The sequence below is a fragment of the Macrobrachium rosenbergii genome, chromosome 7, assembly GCF_040412425.1.
Source record: "Macrobrachium rosenbergii isolate ZJJX-2024 chromosome 7, ASM4041242v1, whole genome shotgun sequence".
NCBI classification, from domain to species: Eukaryota; Metazoa; Arthropoda; class Malacostraca; order Decapoda; family Palaemonidae; genus Macrobrachium; species Macrobrachium rosenbergii.
Genome location: NC_089747.1, coordinates 27,364,094 through 27,386,361, shown reverse-complemented (window position 1 = coordinate 27,386,361; position 22,268 = coordinate 27,364,094). Strand labels below are relative to the sequence as shown.

General features: G+C 34.7%; 1 protein-coding gene across 1 annotated transcript in view; it reads right to left on the bottom strand.

Annotated features, from left to right (window-relative positions):
- LOC136840252 (mitogen-activated protein kinase kinase kinase 7-like) overlaps window positions 1–22,268 on the bottom strand; it is a 388,562-nt gene that overhangs the window by 294,201 nt on the left and 72,093 nt on the right. The window contains 2 exon segments of the mRNA XM_067106882.1: window positions 9,837–10,003; window positions 10,005–10,021. Coding sequence (XP_066962983.1) covers window positions 9,837–10,003; window positions 10,005–10,021 — 184 coding nt within the window.

Sequence of the window (22,268 nt, the reverse complement as noted above, 5' to 3'; positions counted from 1 at the left end):
TTAAAAACTTATTTAGACAGGACCTCTCAAATAACTTAGGGGCCTCTGTTTGTGAGGAAGGGTGGAGGAACTATTTCTCTGAAGGCCATCAGACAACAGATCTTATATTTTATTAAACAAGCAAACCCAGAATCAGTTCCAAAGGTCCATGACATTAGAGCGGTGGCCACCTCCACTAATTATTTTCATCATATGAATTTTGAGGATCTTCACAGAAATATACAGGATGGAAATCTCCTTGGTTTTCAAACGCCACTATATGAAATCCTTAGAAGCTCTGAAATTCACCCAGTTGGCAGGAAGCATTGTTCCTCCCCTCTAATTAATTCCTTTTATATCTCTTTAACCTCGGTCACTTTTCCTCCCACCTACCTGCCTCATTTATTCCCTTTACCATCACCTCCGGGTCAGGCATACTTAACAGCCTGTCTCCTGACCATGTTGCATTTTGTATTTGTCCCTGTTATTAGCATTTAAGTACGTTTTTCATGTTCTAATGTTCTCTTGTCTTGCGGGACATAGTTTTACCTTATTATAGTTTATGTCTTATATATAATTTTCAACTTGGATAATTAAAAATCTTTTGGAATTATAGTTTTATTTCTTTTCACGATGGTATTTTGATTCTCTGTTATTATTTCACCGGGTGACACAGGTCGTATAACTCAGAAAAGGATTTTGACAAAGGAAAAATCTATTTCTGGGGGGAGACCTGTGTCACCCGGTGACCCACCTCTGTTCTTCCTTTCCCCCCCTATTTAAAATACCATTCTTTGGTGGTGGGTGGTAACATGGAATGCAGGTGGCGCTGGTTTATTGATAGTCCGCGAGTGGTGCGGGCGTTGTATCGGCACCTCGCTCTGGGGGACTTTTGACACTGGGAATGTCTACAGGGCGGAGGCCTGTGATTGTGACAATCTCACCCTCATATACACGACTCCAATTTATGGAGCTCGCACTGGGGGTAGTAACTCCAGCTTTGCATTTAGCTTTTTGCTCTGGTAGATTTAGCAATGGATTTACCTAGAAATAAGTGCTGAATGGTTATTTTGTCAAAATCCTTTTATGAGAGAGAGAGAGAGAGAGAGAGAGAGAGAGAGAGAGAGAGAGAGAGAGAGAGAGAGAGAGAGAGAGAGAGAGAGAGAGAGAGAGAGAGAGATTGTCTTTACTGAAATATCAAGTTAAATTATTTATGAATTATTACAGAGAGAGAGAGAGAGAGAGAGAGAGAGAGAGAGAGAGAGAGAGAGAGAGAGAGAGAGAGATCCCTTAACACACTGTGGGCAACGATTGACGCATTTGAAAGCCTGACCCTTGACCCTCTCTTCAAAGGTTTCTCAAAAGATCAGGAAATGATATGTTTGCTTAAAATACCACATAATTTACTATGGAAATGTATACATTCTTTAATTACAGTTTTTTATTATTATTATTATTATTATTATTATTATTATTATTATTATTATTATTTAATCTTATTATTAGTACTTATTATTAGTTAAATCATTTATTTTTCATATAAAACAAATAAACATATACATCTCTTACTAATTTTTATGGTTACATGTACGTACAGTGTATGTTTATTTGTTTTGTATGGAAAATAAATGATTTACCTAATAATAAGTAATTTCCAACTATATTAACAAGATTAATAAGATTAAATAATAATAATAATAATAATAATAATAATAATAATAATAATAATAATAATAATAATAATAATAAAGACAACACTGATGTAACTGTAATTACAAAATTTATACATTTCTATGTAAACTATGTGATATTTTAAACAAACATATTTCCTGAGCTTTTGAGAAACCTTTGAAGAGAGGGGCGAGGCAAAAGCTGTCAAATATATCAATCGTTGCCACGGAATATCAAAGTCTCTCTCTCTCTCTCTCTCTCTCTCTCTCTCTCTCTCTCTCTCTCTCTCTCTCTCTCTCTCTCTTTCTTTTTCCTTTTTCCTTCATAAATCATGAATTTCCATCTTTTGTTATTTAACCCTTAAACGCCGAGCCTCTATTTACAAAAGTGTCTGCCGTATGCCGTCGGGGTTTGGGAGTTAGCGCTGAAGCGGAAAGAAAGTTTTTTAAAAAAATCACAGCACGCTTAGGTTTTAAGATTAAGAGTTCATTTTTGGCTCCTTTTTTTCACACTGCCTGAAGTTTAGTATGCAACCATCAGAAATGAAAAAAAATATCATTATCATACATGAATATTGAATATATGACAGCGTGAAAAAAAATTTCATATATAATTGTATACAAATCGTGCTGTGAGCAAAATGGTTAAAGCTAATGAGCTATTTTTCTTTTCGTTGTATTGTACACTAAATTGCGATGATCTTGGTATATAACAAATTGTAAAATGATCAAAGCAATACAGAGAAAATATTATCACAAAATGATGCATGAATTTGTAACGCCCGGACGTAAAATAAAATTTTTATTCTCAAAAATTTATCCTAAATCGAAATATTGTGCTAGAGACTTCCTGTTTGTTGCAAAATGAAGGTAAATGATTGAATATTACTAGAATGTAAGAGTTATAGATTACAATTATATTTTTCGACAATTTTGGTCGAGTCAAAGTTGACCGAAGGTTGAAATTTCGGCACTTATCGTGATTTATATGAAAATATGTCAAAACTGATAAAAGCAACAACCGTGAGTTATTTTTTGTTGTATTTTACATGAAATTGCACACATTTTCATATATAAAACTTTATGTAACGACTAATATAAAACTGTGCAAAAATTACGACAAAGTGACTAAAGAATTTCTGAGATTGTAAGAGCCTGACGCCACCTCTTCCAAACACGTGTGTGTTCGTGTGTTCGTCGTCTATCGGAGTGGCGAGACGTTTGGCGTCTTCACAAACAGAAACATACACACACTTTGATACAGAAGATTCGTTGGAACATTATGAGTACATGATTAGAATGCTTGCATGGCAATGCAAGTAGTGGTGATTGTAAAACATCAAGACAACAATGGTTAGGGAGAACCAGACGGAAATATTGTATGGTTGGAATCGCATTCCTTTAGAGAAAGAAAACGAGATGCTCTTGTTGTCTTGTCCACTCCGATGGACGATGAACACACGAACACACACGTGTTTGGAAGAGACGGCGTCAGGCTCTTACAAGATTTTCAGCAGAGTTACCGTGCATGGAGGTAAGGAAAAAGTTTTTTTTTAAAATTCACCATAAATCGAAATATTGTGCTAGAGACTTCTTGCTTGTTGCAAAATGAAGGTAAATGATTGAATATTACTAGAATGTAAGAGTTTTAGCTTACAATTGCATTTTTCGACCATTTTGGTCGAGTCAAATTTGACTGAAGGTTGAAATTTTGGCACTCATCCCGATTTACATGAAAATATGTCAAAATTGATAAAAGCTACAACCATGAGTTATTTTTTGTTGTATTTTACATGAAATGGCACACATTTTCATATATAAAACTTTATGTAAAGGCTAATAGAAAATGGTGCAAAAAATTACGACAAAGTGACTAAAGAATTTCTGAGATTTTCAGCAGAATTAGCTGATGCCTTCTTTTGGGATAAGAAAGAAATTCGCGCATGCGCAGCTGGGTCACGCTTGTAAATAAAACAACAGCATGATCCGTGAACTCCCAGCATCCCTCAAGGCACATGATTTAAAATTTTTCGCAAACGAGGCCTATAAGTATTTTTCCGCGAATATTTAAAAAAACTTTTTGTAGTCAATGTATTTTACATCCACTTGGCACCCGACAGACAACTTTTGTCAACGTAAAATCGTCCAGTCGGCGTTAAACGGTTAACGTAAGAATAATTTCTCTCTCTCTCTCATGTTATTCTCTCTGTCTCAGTAATAATTTATAAATATTTTAATTCTCTCTCTCTCTCTCTCTCTCTCTCTCTCTCTCTCTCTCTCTGTTCTAAAACATAGAGTCATAATAACTAAGAGTTGTATTAGTCCAAATAAAAAAAAATGTTCATGAAAAAGCACTTCCGAACAAAGAGAAAGAGACACAGAATAAAGTTCATAAAAACATGGTTGGGAAGCTTTCTAAAAATCGATCGGTCGGAAGGGGAGAGAAATTCTCTTCCACCTCTATTTTTATGTCAACCATTTATTTTTTTTTAAGGGTAATGTATTAAGCTAACTTTTAAATGAAATTACAGTAACTTTAATTTCATTTCAAAGTTAGCTTAATACATTGGGAGCATGATTAGGGTCATATGTAGTGTTTAAACTCTAGAAATAGGCATTTATTAGCATTTTTAGAGACCGTGCCAAACTTACACGAAAATTTGCCTTGTGTGAGGGGTTCTGGAACCTAACCTCATGTAGGTTTGGGGTATGACTGTACACTGCCCTTCATGTTTACAATGACTGGATGTTTTTTTACAAACTCGTGAGGAGGTTTACTAATCCTCCTCCAATTCCTCCTCCTCCACCAGCTCAACTGTGTCAATGAAACCAGTATCATCTTCCTCTGCCCCCAGTTACTCCTGGGAAACATTAAGTGGTGAAGTGGTTGGAAGAGGCACTGAGGTGCCTAGAGGGTCAAGGTCATTGAAGTGCGGCAGTGACACATCAGATTCTTGGCTGAGGAAGCCCCGCATATCTATAAAGGCAGCAGAAGACATACCCAGCTGCAGTTCTGCTTGACAATGACAACCCTTCGATACTCTTGTATTTGTGCAGCTGCATCCAAGGCCCTGGGGTAGTCTATGAGGTCCAAGTTTGAGTTCTCCATTATTTCTATGACTGAATCGAAAGTCGTTAGCACGCTTGTACAAAGGCATTCGTTGTGGGACAGCCTCATCATTGTTGTTGTCTTCAAATGCTTCCACGTCACCAGCAGCAACTGCAGCAGTTATCTGGCTGTCATAGAGAAGCTGGCTGCCAGGGTTGCCACCGTCATCATCCAACCACTCCCGTACGTCACCTTCAAGAACTTCATTGCCTACAGTAGTCGCGAGTGTGGCATGGAAGTCATCGACATCGAACCCCTGGAAGTCCATCATGGCAATCTCTCCATTCAGCATATGGTTCTAGGCATGGTTCAGGGTCTCTACAGTGAGGTCCCTTCAAGCATCTGTGAAGTTATATATGGCAGACTTCAGCAAAGACCTTAGATCCTCCAGCGTCATTCTCCCTGTGTATCCAAGCCTTGCTCCTTTTCCTCCTCATTCTCCAATACTACCATCACCTCCTCCAGGAAATTCCTTCTGGACAGTATAGCATGATCCACTGGCTGAATGAGTACAGTCATATTAGGAGGTAAATACATGACCCTCATACAACCTTCATCACCAACCAATTGGTCTGTGTTAGGATGAGCAGGCGCATTGCCCATGAGAAGCAATGCCTTCACCCGATGTCTAGCAATGCCAAGGTCCTGTGTTTGAGACAAATAACCTCCTTAAAAAATTATTATGGAATTAATCAGAAATGATCTTGGAGGTGAATCAAGACTCTGCCGAATGATACCAAACCACTGAGAGCCAATCCTTCAACCCATGAAAGACACGTGGTTACTGTGCATGTCCAACTAATGCTGGTTTGCAACAATGCCCACCAGTAGCATTTGCTCATAACAAAGTAGAAATATGTTCTTTGGAAAGCTTTTGACTTGGTAAATTCGTTTCCTTCTCATTCGCCAAGGTGTCAGTAAGTGAGGAGTGATAGAATATACCAGTTTCATCAGTGTGTAGATCTGCCTTATCACAAAACTTCTGGCAAAATTCCTCTATTCCATCCTCAGAGGCATCCAAAGCTTTGCCATTAATTTTCTGTTATAAATCCCAAGTCAAATTTTGAAGCACAATAGCCAACCTTCAGACCTCTTAAAGTTTGCAACCTTATGGAAGCCTGTTAACTTTGTGGCAGCAGCCTTCAATTCAGCACCGCATATGTTAACATCAGCACCCCTTTGTCGCTGAAACCACATCAGGGTAGACTGATCAATGTCATCATATCAGCTTTTTGCAATGACCTTGCGAGCTTGACTCCTGGCCGTGTTCTTGCCAAATTCTGTTGTGTATATCTTCAGCTTGTCCTGGGAAGTCTTAATATCATGCAGGGTTAGCCAGGCAATGCCATACTCCTCCATTATATGTGATGGGGGGACCAACCTTGCTCCATCCTTCCAACAATTTTTAGTACCTGTATCTGTTTATGGGTCAACACCTTTCTTGCCCTCTTAGGATGAGGTGGGGCCATACACACAATGCACAGCACCATATACAACACAAGCATAACCTGCAATGCTGCAAGAACTGCTAAGAAAGCCACATGCTCAGGAAATAGCATAGCAAAAGCAGTCCACTCACTAACAGTTCAAACAAGCGACTGATCAAGCATGAAGAGGGAAAATGGTTTTTGTTACAAAGTTTACTGATGCTTTCCAGATGTAGCCAATTACCATATGATACATTTATAATGCTTTGTCTATCAGTGACTAAAAATAAAAAACCTACAATGATGCATACATTTCTAATAGCGAGAATGCTCACAAAAAACACGAGCACTTGTCCACCACTGCACCTTCTGCCATATGCTCTTTAACCGATGATGTGTCCATATCAGCCAATAAACAGCAATGTAAACCCCCTGTATTCATGTTCTTACGATTCATGGAATTTTCTCTGGAACATATCTATAAATTATTCGTAAAAAATTTGGCAATTCCTGCACTTTTTCCTCGACAAATATTGACTAATTAGTATATTTTCATGTTATTTTCATGACTAAATAAATTTTTTATGATAAAATAATGATTTACTAATTTTCAAATATTAAGACTAATAAGATTAAATAATAATAATAATAATAATAATAATAATAATAATAATAATAATAATAATAATAATACTGTAAGATTAAATAATATGTAATAAGATGAAACAATATGTAATGTTTATCTCTCTCTCTCCCTTCCTATTTCAGTTCTCTCTCTCTCTCTCTCTCTCTCTCTCTCTCTCTTTTACCGAAATGAGAATTTTTATGGTATGTTTATTTGTTTTGTATGATAAATAAATGATTTACCTAATAATACGTATTGTACTAATTTTCAGTATTACTAAGATATGATAATAATAATAATAATAATAAAAATAATAACAATAATAATAATAATAATAATAGTAATAATAATAATAATATACTGTAATTACAACATTTATGCATTTCTATAGTAAATAAATGAAAAAATTTAGACAAATTTCACTCCCAATCTTTTTTCCTTAGTCTTCGAGCTCACAGGGAGGGTGAACCTGTCAAATATGTCAAATTGCTCTAGATGTTGCCACAATGTGATCAAATCAATTTCTCTTTTTTCTTCCTTCCTTTCTCTCTCTCTCTCACCAAAGGGTAGAATGTGAGAAATAGATAGATAAATAGATACTTAGTTCAGCCCTTTTCTCTCTCTCTCTCTTTCAGGAAAAGATAACATATATTTTGTAAAGAGAAATGGATTAACATTCCTCAAGAGATTAAAGAGATAAACTCTCTCTCTCTCTCTCTCTCTCTCTCTCTCTCTCTCTCTCTCTCTCTCTCTCTCTCTCTCTTGCCCTGCCAGTACAAGGCTAGCTGAATTTGCTGTAGTGGTAACTCACTCTCTCTTTCTGATTTGGCTGGGAGGGTTAGAAGTACGTATGTACTGTATATATTTTTACGGGTACTAATGTTCAAGATGACTTTGAAATATTAATATAATTTCAAAGATTAACACAGTAATTGGATAATAATTTAAGGTATATTTGATGTAGGATGATACTTTGTTGTCTGAACTTTCAAGCGTTTTTAGAGGGGGGGGTTTAAGTATTCACGGATTTTAACTATATATTCATGGGTGGGTCTGGAACGCATCCCCCGCAAATACGAGGGATTTACTGTAAATGTGATGTTTCATGATGTGTTAGGTGACATCAAGCTTTTGAACCAATAGCAATCACAAATGGCAACTCTTTCTCTCCACAGTACTTCTGCTTTGTGTGTTTCTTAGTGCAGTACTGTATCGCTTGTTGCCATTTTTTTTTTATTTCCTCGATTTACTGTACAGTATTTCATTACTAGTTTAGTTGACTCTAAGTATTATTAGCAAACATGTCTTAACATTACACAAGAGAATATTTTATCACTGTTGACATCATCTCTAATCACCGTAAATATATTTAAAAAGAGAATTTGCATATGTAGGCAAGACAAACTAAACAAGGTTCAAGAAGTTCACCAAAGCCATTTAATGAGTGCATGCATACCCTATGCACACTATTGCGATTATCTTTTGGTTTCTAAAAATAAAAAATGAGAAAATACAATAAAAATAAAATGAGAATGCTGGAGCATAAAATGTAAATAAAAAGGGGAGGGAGTGTGTATGTTCCTGTACTTAGGCTTTGATGTAAACATACCTCAGTTGTTGTTCTCTCTCTCTCTTTCTATACCGTATCTTGTTATACTGTACACATCCTTTAATAAAACATGAATTGCTGCATCATAAACATAAAAACCGGAAATAAAACAAACTCTAGCAAGTCAGATGTCTACCTAGGCCTCTTCGCTCATCCAACACTGCACCCCACCCTTTCCACCCACAGAAATTGCTCCCCAGCTCCACCCCGTTCCACAACAACCCCTTCTCTACACAGCCTTCTCTCCCATGGCACCCAGCCATCTGACCCACCCCCACCTTGAAACTTCTCCAGGCCTCCCCCAACCCCAAAATCATTTCTTAGTCTGTTTATGAGTTTAAAGCATCATTATCAACATTTTCCTGAGGCCACTCAGCACTGCAACCATCAGAGAGGAGTTTTTTCAAATTTTTGAAATTTTTATATCTCATATATCTTTGGGGCCTTGGTCTTTGGTCCAGGTGCGTCTGATAAAGTCATGTTCCAGATAATGGCAATCCGAATAATAAAGGGATTACTGTATATCATATATCTTTGGGCCTTGGTCCCTGGTTTGGGTGTGTTGGATAATGTTGAGTTCGATAACGAAGATCCAGATAATTGAGGGATCACTGTACTTCATTTTCCTGACCACTGTATCTATAAGTGTACTGTAAGCTGATATAACTTTTCCATTATGTTTTTCACTTTTTCAAATTAAGGCATTCAAATCTGTGGAAACTTACTTTGTAAGCTAAGGGCCATTTCATTTTGTTCTCTATAATAATTATATTTTAAAGAAAAACTATAACAGAAATAGAATGATTATCAGAATTTTCTAAACTAAACTCATGTAAAAGAGGTTACTGCTTTCATCAGTTTGTCAGTATTATGCATGAATTTATTAAATTTTCATCAGTTAGCAAATCATGAGTACACATAAAAGTCAATGACCAACGCATTGCAAATCAGTGAACTATGCTCAACTTTTTACTTTTGTTTCATGATGCAGACTTGTAAAAAAGAGCATTAAATGCTGCACAAAAATGAGAATTTTTAAATTTTATGACTCCATAACCATTTGAAAGCTGTTGCACTAAATATTTACTTTTCCAATAAAAGAGAACTTTTTAAGCTTTTCACACTAAGTGGCAGGGTAATAAATAAAAACCACAGCATACCAGGAATTATAAATATAGGATTTAAAATTGGGAGCCGTGAAACTGCAAGCAAATGCAAATCTAAACAACACTAACACTAATATTGTTAACCAAAGGAAAAAATGTTAAAATGTATATGATTCAGACAAAAATTTTTTGCAAATATTCACATCAAGACAGGTAATCCATTATTAGCTGAAATATAGAATTTAAAATTCTATATTATTAACTACTTTACTGGACATCTAAAATTAAGGAAAAGATCACACAAGTCTTACCTTTTCATAAGATTTTCCAGTAATTTTGGGCAACCACTTATCAGAGGTGGTCTTTGTTTCTGGTGGACTGCCCACATGATCCGAACTGCAAGACCAAGGTCTTCAAACGGGACTCTTTTTGTTAAAACCTCCCACAGAATAATACCCCAGCTATAAACATCACACTTTTTCAGTATACATTTTTCCTGAAATAAGAAAAGTAGGGTTTGAGCTCCCTTAATGAAACAAGTAAACAAAAGAAAAATGTTAGCTGAATTAAGCCAACTAAAGGTAATCCAAATTTAAGTTGTTGGCTCTTTTCTTATAAAGCTTTCTTGTACAGCATATAGCCAACTGTTACTGAAACATAATTAAATAATTGTAAACTTTTGGAAGAATTTCTACCTACTTAATGGTTTTGAGTGTGTTGACTGAATGTTTTCTTAAATCAATTACCTTCCTGACTTTTCAAATCTAGTTTAATCTCTTTAATTACCATTCCTGTCCTGAGTATTATCTTTATTTTATCCTGTTTATATGTGTAAAGACATTATTTGAACCTTCCATGATGTGCAAGTCTACAGCTACTTCATTTAGGGGTGATACAGCTCCATTCTGGAGCCCTAACAATGCCTTTCTTAAATGTATGACATATTGGGAGAAAAACTTCCATCATAGTGGGTTTAGCACAAACTGATGTACAGTACATAACTATCAACTGTCACTGGGTTGAACTGTAGAGAGATTGATAGGTTAAAAAAATGACTTTCTTGAAACTTAGATTTATTAATAACATACATATATGATTACATACAACCACACACAATCATACAGGTAACACTTACACAAGCAATTTTTTTTGCTTTTACAAATAACAGTAATCTTGCACTAAGAGTTTACAAATAGTAGCTTCATAGCTTACAAAAAACCTGTTACTTTTAGGTACAACAAATCACAAAGTAACAGTATACACTGTATCAACTGAGGGAACTGTCCGATTACAATAACTTATGCTAACAATTTAATTTTTCTCTTTGTAATTAGCAAAACAAAAATCACAATAACATTCAAAAATGTTGTCCACTTATGGAAGAAAAAACTTTTGTACATAAAGAATATCTATACTAACATACCGTACCTACCACAGAGGTACACATCAAAGAACGACAGAAGAACACACAAGTGACAAGAGAATCAGCTTTACTCCTACACCTCTCAGCTACCAACTCAAAATCCTCCCTGATGCAATCAACTAAACCACACAAGACTACAGCTGGAGGTCCCCTCAAAACAAACTTCGTCGACTACAATTTATAAAACATTCGACATTAAGAGATGTGATAACGTGTTTAAGTATACTATGTATGATATATATATATATATATATATATATATATATATATATATATATATATATATATATATATATATATATATATATGTATGTATGTATGTATGTATGTATGTATGTATGTATGTATGTATGTATGTATGTATGTATGTATGTATGTATGGTCACATTTTCTCAATTGCAGAGCCGTAAAATTTTTGGTCTATACTAATTTTCATGCTTTTTTTATTACACTGATAGGTTTTTAGTATAAACATTTTAGGAAATTAAATAATGTAGAATAAGGAAGGTGAAAGAATTTATTATGCATTTTTATCCCCTAAAGATTACAAACACGAAATGTATAAGGGAAAAATTATTCTTTCTTATGCCATTCCCTGAAACAAGAGCTATAACAGTAGAGGCTTCTGAACTGCTACTCTGAGTCTCATAGTCATATTTATTACTGTTAGTATTATATTTCCTTTAACTAATTAATTTTCCAATTCATCTCAGTGTTTTGTAACTTGCCCCCACTTACATCTACGTTTCATATTCTTCAATGGTAAGCCAGTAGTAACTACCCAAAATGAAATCTGTTTAACCTTATTTCTGTTGACTCGGATGAATATCACACCACAGTAATTATGTAAGTATTGGAAATTACTCTACTATTACTGATCTCTAGTTTTCAATCAATTTCCATTTCATCATAATGTTACAAAATGTTTTTACGATGTTAGTGTATCAAGTCTGGAGCACAAGCGTTTGATGATTACACTTTCACATTTACTTGATTTTTTTTTTAGTTTTTTCTGAGAATGTTAATTAACTCATAGTTTTACATGGAAAATGTTGTAATATTTTTTTTTCTTTTATGAATTCAGCAAAACTATAGATGAACTTTTCGCTAACCTTTTCTGTTACCAGAACATTGTACAAACCCAATCTTCTTTTGATCCTTTTGAACCATTCAGTACTTGCGATGAATTCTTGTTGACAGTCATCACCTGCACGTTCCTTAAGGGTCTGAAACATTCTAGACTTTGCCTGGATGGTAATAAGATTTTAATGGTGTTCATTTTTAATTTGGTCTTCTATCCACACCATTGACAACCATTCCATTTCATAGACTGGTCCCTTGCCTTTTGCTTCAGTATGAAGTAGAGTTCATTGAAACAAATCTTTAAACAGCTGCACGTATGCGTTCTCACTCCTAAAGAATTGTTGACTGTTGAATGTAAAAATTTCTAGGTCGTATGCTATTGTCTTTATTCTTTCTCCTTCACACTGATTAATCACCTTCAGTTTTTTAATTCAAGGTTGATATCCTAGCTTTTGGCTGGCTGAATTGCTGATGATGAAAGTGCCCTTTTTGTCGACATACTGCAGCTTATCAAGAACTTTGCAAACAGTAAATGAAACGCCGAATGAGAGGCCACAAACTATGATTAACATTTTTATCAACACACTGCTATGGAATGCAGCTGGTGTACAATCAAATGTTAAAGTGCGTCACATAACTGGTGTAAATATTTTAGATGGACGAATGTAAAACTGTTGGTCAATCCTTTCAATCTAGCCAAACTTTCCCAAACATTCTTAAACTGCTTAATTTTATGATCATATATCATGCCAGATATATGTTTGTGTGTGAAGTCTGCTTTTTTTTGCATGATAGTCTTCCAACCAAACCTGAGCATTTTTTCCATCTCAGCAATTGGGCTTTCAAGTTTCTTTTGATGACTGTTGACGTACTGTTGACAGCTGAGAGAGAGAGAGAGAGAGAGAGGGATGATGATAAGAGAGAGTGTTCATGTTTGTCAGGCGGGCCACACACTAACAAATATTTTTTATCATACACACTGCTACAGAGTGCAGCTGGTGTACAATCAAATATTCGAGTGTCTGAGAACTCAATATTTTAGATGGACAAATATCAAAACTGTTAGTCAATTCTGCCAATCTAACCAAACATTCTTGAATTGTTTAACTGTATACTGTAATCATGTATCATGCTGGATATACATTTGAGTGTGACGCCTACTTTTTTGCTGATAATCCTCCAGCCAAACACTGAGCATTTTTTCTATCTCAGCAATCGAGCCTTCACTTTTCTGTGTGATAATTGTCAACTTCATAAGAGCCAAAGATTTCACTGCTTCTTTGATGATCTTTAAGTATTGTTGACATAGTGGAGATGGGAGAGCTGAAGATTAAGTAGAAATGCTGTCGATACATTTTTTCCATCCTCATATTGTTCAATTACTTGCATCTTCAGGTACAAGAACCTTTCTTGGCCTCTTACAAGAAACTCCAGCACTAGATTCAGACTTCCTCTTTGGGGCCATGGTGAAATTTACTGTTCAGGTATATATAAAATACAGTATGATGCTGCTGATAGGGCCAGAAGTAACTGGGGCGGTCAACTGTCACATGGTGGTGTACTCTTAGGCATCTGTATCCTCCAAACTGCCGGAATTTATGGTTTTAAGTATGAGTGATTTGTAAGTCGAGCAGGTTGTAAGTCAGATGGTATTTGTATATATGTATAAAATATATAATTATACATACATATATATATATATATATATAACATAATATATATATATATATATATATATATATATATATAAATATATATATATATATATATAATATATATATATATATATATATATATATATAATATATATATATATATATAGACAAACACACACACATACAGGCAATCCCGGGTTATCAGTGATCTGGTTTTTCGCCACTTGTCTAGTGACGAAAATCTGTGATTTCTGGCACCGATATGCGCCAACTTCTGCTCATCGGCACCGATACTTGTGTACTGGCATCGATACATACCTAACAGGGGTGCTGGTAACTGAAAATCTGTAATTTTTTGCACACTAAGAGCTGAAAATCACTGATTTTCAGTTACTGGCGATTTTGCTTATCGTCAGGCTGTCGGAACAGAACCCCCGCAATGTATGGGTGTGTGTATATATATATATATATATATATAATATATATATATATATATATATATATATATATATATATATATATATATATATATTGTATGTAAATTATATATTTTTATATATAATATATATAATATATATAATCATATATATAATATATATATATATATATATATATATATGTTTATATATATATATATATATATATATATATATATATATATATATATATATATATATATATATATATATATATATATATATATATATATATATATGTTTAAAAGTGGGTCTCCACTTACTGGTAGATCAGCAATCACAGTTTGTTATTCGTGGGTTTTTCTGTGGAACGCATCTCCAAATATATTGCGGCTTATTTGCCACTTCGCGGATTAGTCTGTTATATATATCTAAATATATCGCAGAAAATTCACCACTTCACGGATATTGAAACATCTTAATATCACTTCAAAGGTTACAATTACGATAACAGCGTACAGTACATTATATGGGTACTCAACATTGATCAATGTTGCATGAAGATGATGCTGATGAATCAGCACAAGGTCTCGGTTCTTCAATTGGAGAGACACTCCCTGCCTAAGAACCTCATTAATGGCCTTTCTGATCTCCATCTCTTTCTTCTGGATGTACCTGCAAATATAAAGAAAATTAATTAATTATTGTAATGACACTATTGTAACATTTATACTGTATACAGTATTACAGTATATCCTATATCTAGTATCTGTACATTGTAAACACTTTCGTCAATAAATGATTAATTAATTACGTACCTGACTTTACTTTCATTCACCGAGTAATAGCAGGCTACCTTCCGCTGGAGGGTCATGACCTTCCTCCACCTCTTAGGCTCTTTGCCAGAAGCCTTAGCAGGAGCACGGCATTTTGGAGCCATCTTATATATGAACAAAAAGACTTCACTGAAAACTACACAATGCAAATGTGGTGTACAACACACAAAAGGTAAGTGATGAAGTGAGACAGAGATGTGTTGTACCATGAACTGTGTGTTTGTTGGACTTGGGAGGAACATTTTCAAAAAAAAAAAAAAAAAAAAAAAAAAAAAAAAAAAAAAAAAACGCTATTGATTACATACTGTATTTTGCTGTGTTTACATTAATATTACAGTGTTGTAATATTTGACAATTAGTACAGTACAGTAAATAATTTTTTATCATAAAAGATGTATTCAGTCGCAAAATTAACATGCAAATAGATCGGTGTGATGTAAACAAACCTATCGTTTTGTTCGTAGGTACATTGCTGTACAGTGGTACAGTAGTCCCGTTATTATACAAACTACCCACATATTTTAGATATGCTCTACTGTCATCCTAAAACACTTTACTATGCCATAGTATCATTTCAAAATCATCTTACAACACACACAAAAATCAATAAAATGCACAATTGCGCAGTACACGATACGCAACTGCCCCAACATCCCAGGTTCTCTGCTTAAGCTTAAAGTGTAGTGTACATAGTGTTTGAAGCACGGTTTGAATTGTGTGTACATACACATGTACAGTACTTATCTTCGTGGATCATACCACCGTAAGATGCTTCCAAAATGCCCAGCTTCTTCTACGGCTTATGGGAAAGAGCCTAAACATTGGAGCAAGGTTATTAATATGTTGTGTGAAGCGGATTTGAAACAATTTGAAGGTCTCTCCCAAATTCTGAGGAAGTCAGGGAGCTGCAGAAGATGGTAAAGGTATGGGATCCTAATATGGAATGCTCCATAAACTTTTCATCTGCCCTTAATGCTGCCATGGAGACCTATCGTAACCTCTTCGTCAGCATGAAGTACATGGCCATGATGCCAACTCCTGAAAGCCCTGAAGACGTCCATGAAGTGACTGAAGCACCTCCTGCCTTGCTGCGCAGTCATATCATTCAATAATTGGACTGCACAGCTAATTCATCATCATCTTCATCATTACTGATCACTGGCGAGTGCCCATACGATTTACGTAATCTTAATATTAAATATTTTTAATGTGCGTATGTATTTTTGTTCTCTCTCTTTCTCTTGTGAATTACCAATATTTCCCCCATGAAAGAAAACGGAACAGCATGGAATAGTACTGCGAGAAAGAAAATGAGCGTGCCTGAATAGTGTACAGTATAGGGGGAATTAATCAGTTTTCACACATAGATGTAAGCCATATATATTTTTAAGGCTAATGTTGTAAGATAACTTTGAAATGATGTTAAAGTGTTTGAGGATGATAGTTTAGGTATATTTGATGTTTGAACTATTGAAATAGGCAGTTATAAGCATTTTCAGAGGGGGGGGGTCTTTGGTGTTTAAACTATTTAAGCAGGCAATTATAAACATTTTAAGAGGGGTGTTCCAACTTAATGTGGATTTTTGCTTAATGCAGGTGGTTGTGGTCCCTAACGCTCAAGATTACCGGGGACCCACTGTATATACTGTGCGTGTGTGTGTATATATATATATATATATATATATATATATATATATATATATATATATATATACACATTGTCCACCACTAATCTGGCATCATTGGGACCTAGAGGGTGCCGGATTAGCCATTTTGCTGGATTAGCCATTTATTAGGCTAGAATACACGAAACCCAGTAGCTAAGCACCTCATCCTAGAATTAAAATATCCCATAAATCAGTATAAGTTGGTTAAAAAGAAAAGACAATTATCAAATACAGGTAGTGCTCGAGTTCGATAATTCGACTTTACAATATTTCGAGTTTCGATGGGGTTAGCAATTAATACCGATACGAAAATATTTAGGAAATATTTTTAGATTTCGCTCAGGCGCAGGCAGCAAAAGAGACCAACTTACAATAGACCAACTTCTTTTCCTCCATCTCTTTATTCCATCTGCTAGTTAAAAAGGTAAAAGAGAATGATAAAAGTATTGTTAGTAACGTTATACCCTTGCGTAAATGCGTACAGCCATAAACAACCAAACGGGAAACTGTTGTTTTGCTAATAATCGTACCGAATAACAACTGTTTTGCTTGTATTTCAACCATCGTATGGTTAAACAATTACTGTAGTTATGTTACAAATGACGTTAAGTACTGTACAATAGGACTGATATATTTTTTACACTATACCCTTACTCGCTTTGGAGAAAAGATCGGCAAGAAAATATACTGCTACAGTAACTTTAAGCTGTAAGTTGTAGCTGAAGGTGATAAAACAATGTTCAAGCTGCTAATGACTATAAGTTATCGTGCATCGGCAACATGGATGAATATACTCGACCGTAAATAAAATTGGAGAGAATGTATTTTAATCAAAACTAATGGGCATGAAAGAGTACAAATTACTGCTGTTTTCACGTCGATAAAAGATAAATATGTAAAGCTCGTATTATGATGAAATCAAGAGAAAATAGCGAACTGAATCTTGATTTTTTTTTACACAAAACAAACATGGCCCCAAAACGGCCAGCCGCGATTCCTGAGAACGTCATATATTAACGAAAAAATAGCTAAATTAATTTCACAACGAGACGTATTTAAGTTATATTTCGATTTAAAAACACTTCATATAGCGGAAAATATCCTTGTCCCAAATAAATAAAGTATCTATATTCATTTACGCTTACTAGAAGCAAGAAAAGCGCTCTGAACTGAGTTAAATGCGACTTTGATTTAAATAAACACGCGTTATCAATTCCCAAAACAAAACATTGATCGCAATTTATAATACAAAAGCAATATGAGAATACAGTCATACTCCGAACTTACGCGAGGTTATGTTTTATATTTTGACTAATACAGCTCTTAGTTATTATGTCTCTATGTTTTAGACGTATTTGCAACACTAGCGCATTTACACTTCGTAGATGATACAGGTCAAATTAGATCAATTTAAACTATCTACTGTACAGGTAAAAACGTACAGAGAATTAATAAGTTGTAAAAATGTGTGAGCACTAACTATGAGAGAGAGAGAGAGAGAGAGAGAGAGAGAGAGAGAGAGAGAGAGAGAGAGAGAGAGAGAGAGAGAGAGAGAGAGAGAGAGAACCAACATGAATTTAAAGAATCGCCTGGTTCAAGGGTTGTCCTTACTTAAGAGAGTGAAATTATTTATCAATTATTATGGAGACTGAGAGAATAACACACGAGAGAGAGAGAGTGAGGGAGAGAGATTGTCCTTACTTGAAATCTCAAGTTATATTATTTATGAATTATTACAGAGAGAGAGAGAGAGAGAGAGAGAGAGAGAGAGAGAGAGAGAGAGAGAGAGAGAGAGAGAGAGAGAGAGAGAGAGAGAGAGAGAGTTGGCTTAATACATTACCCTTAAAAAAAGAAATAAATGGTTGACTTACGAATATAGTGTGTGACTCTCTCCCCATTCCACCAATCTATTTTTAGAAGTCTTCTCAACCTCGTTTTTACAAACTTTTTATTCTGTCACTTTTCTCTTTGTTCTGAAATGCTCTGTCTCTATGTTTTAGAACTACTTTCATTTACAGTTTGTAAACAGTACAGGTAAAATTAGATCAATTCAAATTATCTACTGTACAGTTAAAGACATACAGAGAAACAGTGCTGTAATATGTAGGTTGGCTAACTTCAAACGAGAGAGAGAGAGAGAGAGAGAGAGAGAGAGAGAGAGAGAGAGAGAGAGAGAGAGAGAGAGAGAGAGAGAGAGAGAGTTGTCCTTACTTAAGAGAGTGAAAATTTTTATGAATTATTACTTACAGAGAGAGAGAGAGAGAGAGAGAGAGAGAGAGAGAGAGAGAGAGAGAGAGAGAGAGAGAGAGAGAGAGAGAGAGAGAGAGAGAGAGAGAGAAAGAGAGAGAGAGAGAGAGAAATTACAAGAAAAATTTGACCACTGATTAGCAACACTCCCATTCTTGTCATGTTAAATGACATGTCTGACAGCTTTTGACTTCCACCTTCTTACAAAAGATGAGGGAAGAATTTGTTTGTTCAAGATAATAGAATTTTGTATTACAGTTTTTTATTATTATTATTATTATTATTATTATTATTATTATTTAATTTTATTAATCTTATGAACATTTGAAAATTAGTAATTATTATGTAAAAAGTTTATTTATCATACTAATAAACATACCTGTATAAAGAGTTCAGAGGTCTGGTTAAACAAATCATTTATAACTAACTACATGTACCATAAAAATTCATCTCACTAAAAGAGAGAGAGAGAGAGAAATTATTACTTTTTGAGATATTACTGTAAACGCAATTGGATACAATGTAGTAAAGCAAAACTTTTTAAAAGATCCATGAAAAAGATGCACATTCGTTATGTTGATGTTTGTATAATACTGTTAATATGTGAAGAGAGTTCAGTATAATGTAGGCTAGGCTACCGTATATGTAGCCTATATGATATATCATAGCGTAGGCCAAAAGACAAAAATAAACATAAAAAATGGAACAGCAAAAGCATGCCTGTGTTTACAAACACCTCCACTTTGTTGATGCAGCACACTGCGCCACCAAATCGAAGCAGCCAGTGAGCAAGTTAGCGCAGCGACCCGGGAAATTTGAAAATTAGTGCGGAAACATTAGAAATTACTCTAGCGAAATTTGTGCCAGATTACTGATTGTTCCGGACTACTGATTGCCAGATTAGTGATGGTCAACCTGTATATATATATATATATATATATATATATATATATATATATATATATATATATATATATATATATATATATATATATATATATACAGTAAAACTGTATATTATTAATATAAAATTTCAAAAGTCATCTTGAACATTAGTACCCTTTTAAAATATACAGTAAACCCCCGTATTCGTGGGGATGTGTATCTCACTCCCCCGCGAACAGCTAAAATCTGCGAATACTTAAAGCCCCTCTAAAAACACTTAGAATTGCCTATTTTGATAATTCAAACACAAAAAAACACTAAAAATGCTTATACCTGAGTATTTTAATAGTTTTATCACAAAAAGCGCATTTAGTCATTAAAATGGTATGAAAATACAGTAATTCGTGAATATTTCTCAGTGAAAAATACAGAGAATGGGCAAATTTTAGGTGAATAATGTGTATATACGTTCTACAGAGAAATCCGCAAATAGGTGAGTCCGCAAATAGGTGAGTCCGCGAATAGGTGAGTCCGTGAATCGTGAGACCGTGAATACGGGGGGTGGGGGGTTTACTATATACATGTGTACTTCTAACCCTACCAGCCAAATCAGAAAGAGAGAGAGTTACCACTATGACATATTCAGCCATCCTTGTACTGGCAGGGCAAGAGAGAGAGAGAGAGAGAGAGAGAGAGAGAGAGAGAGAGAGAGAGAGAGAGAGAGAGAGAGAGAGAGAGAGAGTTTATCTCTTTAATCTCTTGAGGAATGTTAATCCATTTCTCTTTACAAAATTTATGTTATCTTTTCCTGAGAGAAAGAGAGAGAGAGGCTGAACTAAGTATCCATCTATTTATTTCTCACATTCTACCCTTTGGCAAGAGAAAGAAAGAAAGGAAGAAAAAAGAGAAATTGATTTGATCACGTTGTGGTAACATCTGGAGTAATTTGACATATTTGACAGGTTCACCCTCCCCGTGAGCAAAGACTCAGGAAAAAAGAGTGGGGTGAAATTTGTTTGTTTAAATTTTTCATTTACTTACTATTCAAATGCATAAATGTTGCAATTACAGTACTGTATATTATTATTATTATCATTATTATTATTATTATCATCATATCTTATTAATATTGAAAATTAATACAATACTTATTATTAGGTAAACTGTTAAAAAACAAATAAACATACCATAAAAATTCTCTCACCTCAGTGAGAGAGAGAGAGAGAGAGAGAGAGAGAGAGAGAGAGAGAGAGAGAGAGAGAGAGAGAGAGAGAGAGAGAGATGAAATCATTATTTTGTCATAAAAAAGTATTTAGTCATGAAGATAATCAAAATACACTAACTAGTGAATATTTCTTGATGAAAAAGTCCACAAATTGCCAAATTTTTTGCAAATAATTTATAGATGTCCCACAGAAAACCCAGCGAATCGTGAGAACGCTAATACAGGGGTTTACTGGGTGTGTGTGTGTGTGTGTGTGTGTGTGTGTAATGCTTTCTGTGCGTGTGTGTGTGTGTAATATATATATATATATATATATATATATATATATATATATATATATATATATATATATATATATATATATATATATATATATATATATATATATATATATATATATTTCTTATGCTGTGGTTTTCATAATGCAGTAATCTCCCTGTGTGTGTGTGTATTGTTGTATACTGTATAATCTCATGTTCAGAAGCGCATATGCCATAGAGAGTTAGCGCAAGTAAAATGATTACACCCTGTATTGTTTATAAAAAGGGACTTATGCGTGGGCAGAGAGAGACAGGGAGCCCTTGTTCGTTGTATAGGGACACAATTTGTTTAGTCAGTATTCAAAACTTGCTAAGATTAACACCTTCTCATGTGACTCCATTAGTGTACAAGACGTTATGGGACTCGATCAAAACACTGTTGAGTGGAAAATTCCATTACAAAAGTTGCCTAACATCATTCAGGAATTTTCTATGAAACGATGTTTTCCATTCTTATTATAATAACTAGAGATTCTCTTGTTCTGAAACTATGTAATGATAAATATCACTGTTAACTGTAATTCCACTTCCTCTCTAATTATCGTTTTAAAGAGTTTTTAAAATAAAAACCTCATCTGGGACCTGTCCATGCACTAGTATGGCTATGCCCTGCCGCATCTAAGACGCCCTCATGAAGGGGCATCATTCTGATACCTATAGCCGTGTTGAAAAGAGAGGCGCGGTCCTCTCTCTCTCTCTCTCTCTCTCTCTCTCTCTCTCTCTCTCTCGGGACTCTCCGGGACTTCGAATGTCCTGTTGTAACGTAATTGATATTTTGGTAGACGATGGTCACTCATAACCTTTAACTGTTGAATTCCTTAGTAAATGTGTCTGAGTTAGCTGAACAGTGTATTTTATTAAGTGTGTGTGTAACGGCGCCTGATTAAAGACACGAAGCAATTGGTACCAAGGTATTGTAACATAATTATTGGTTTTTAGTGCACTAAAAATATTTACAGTGATTGAACGTGAAGATATTTTTCTTC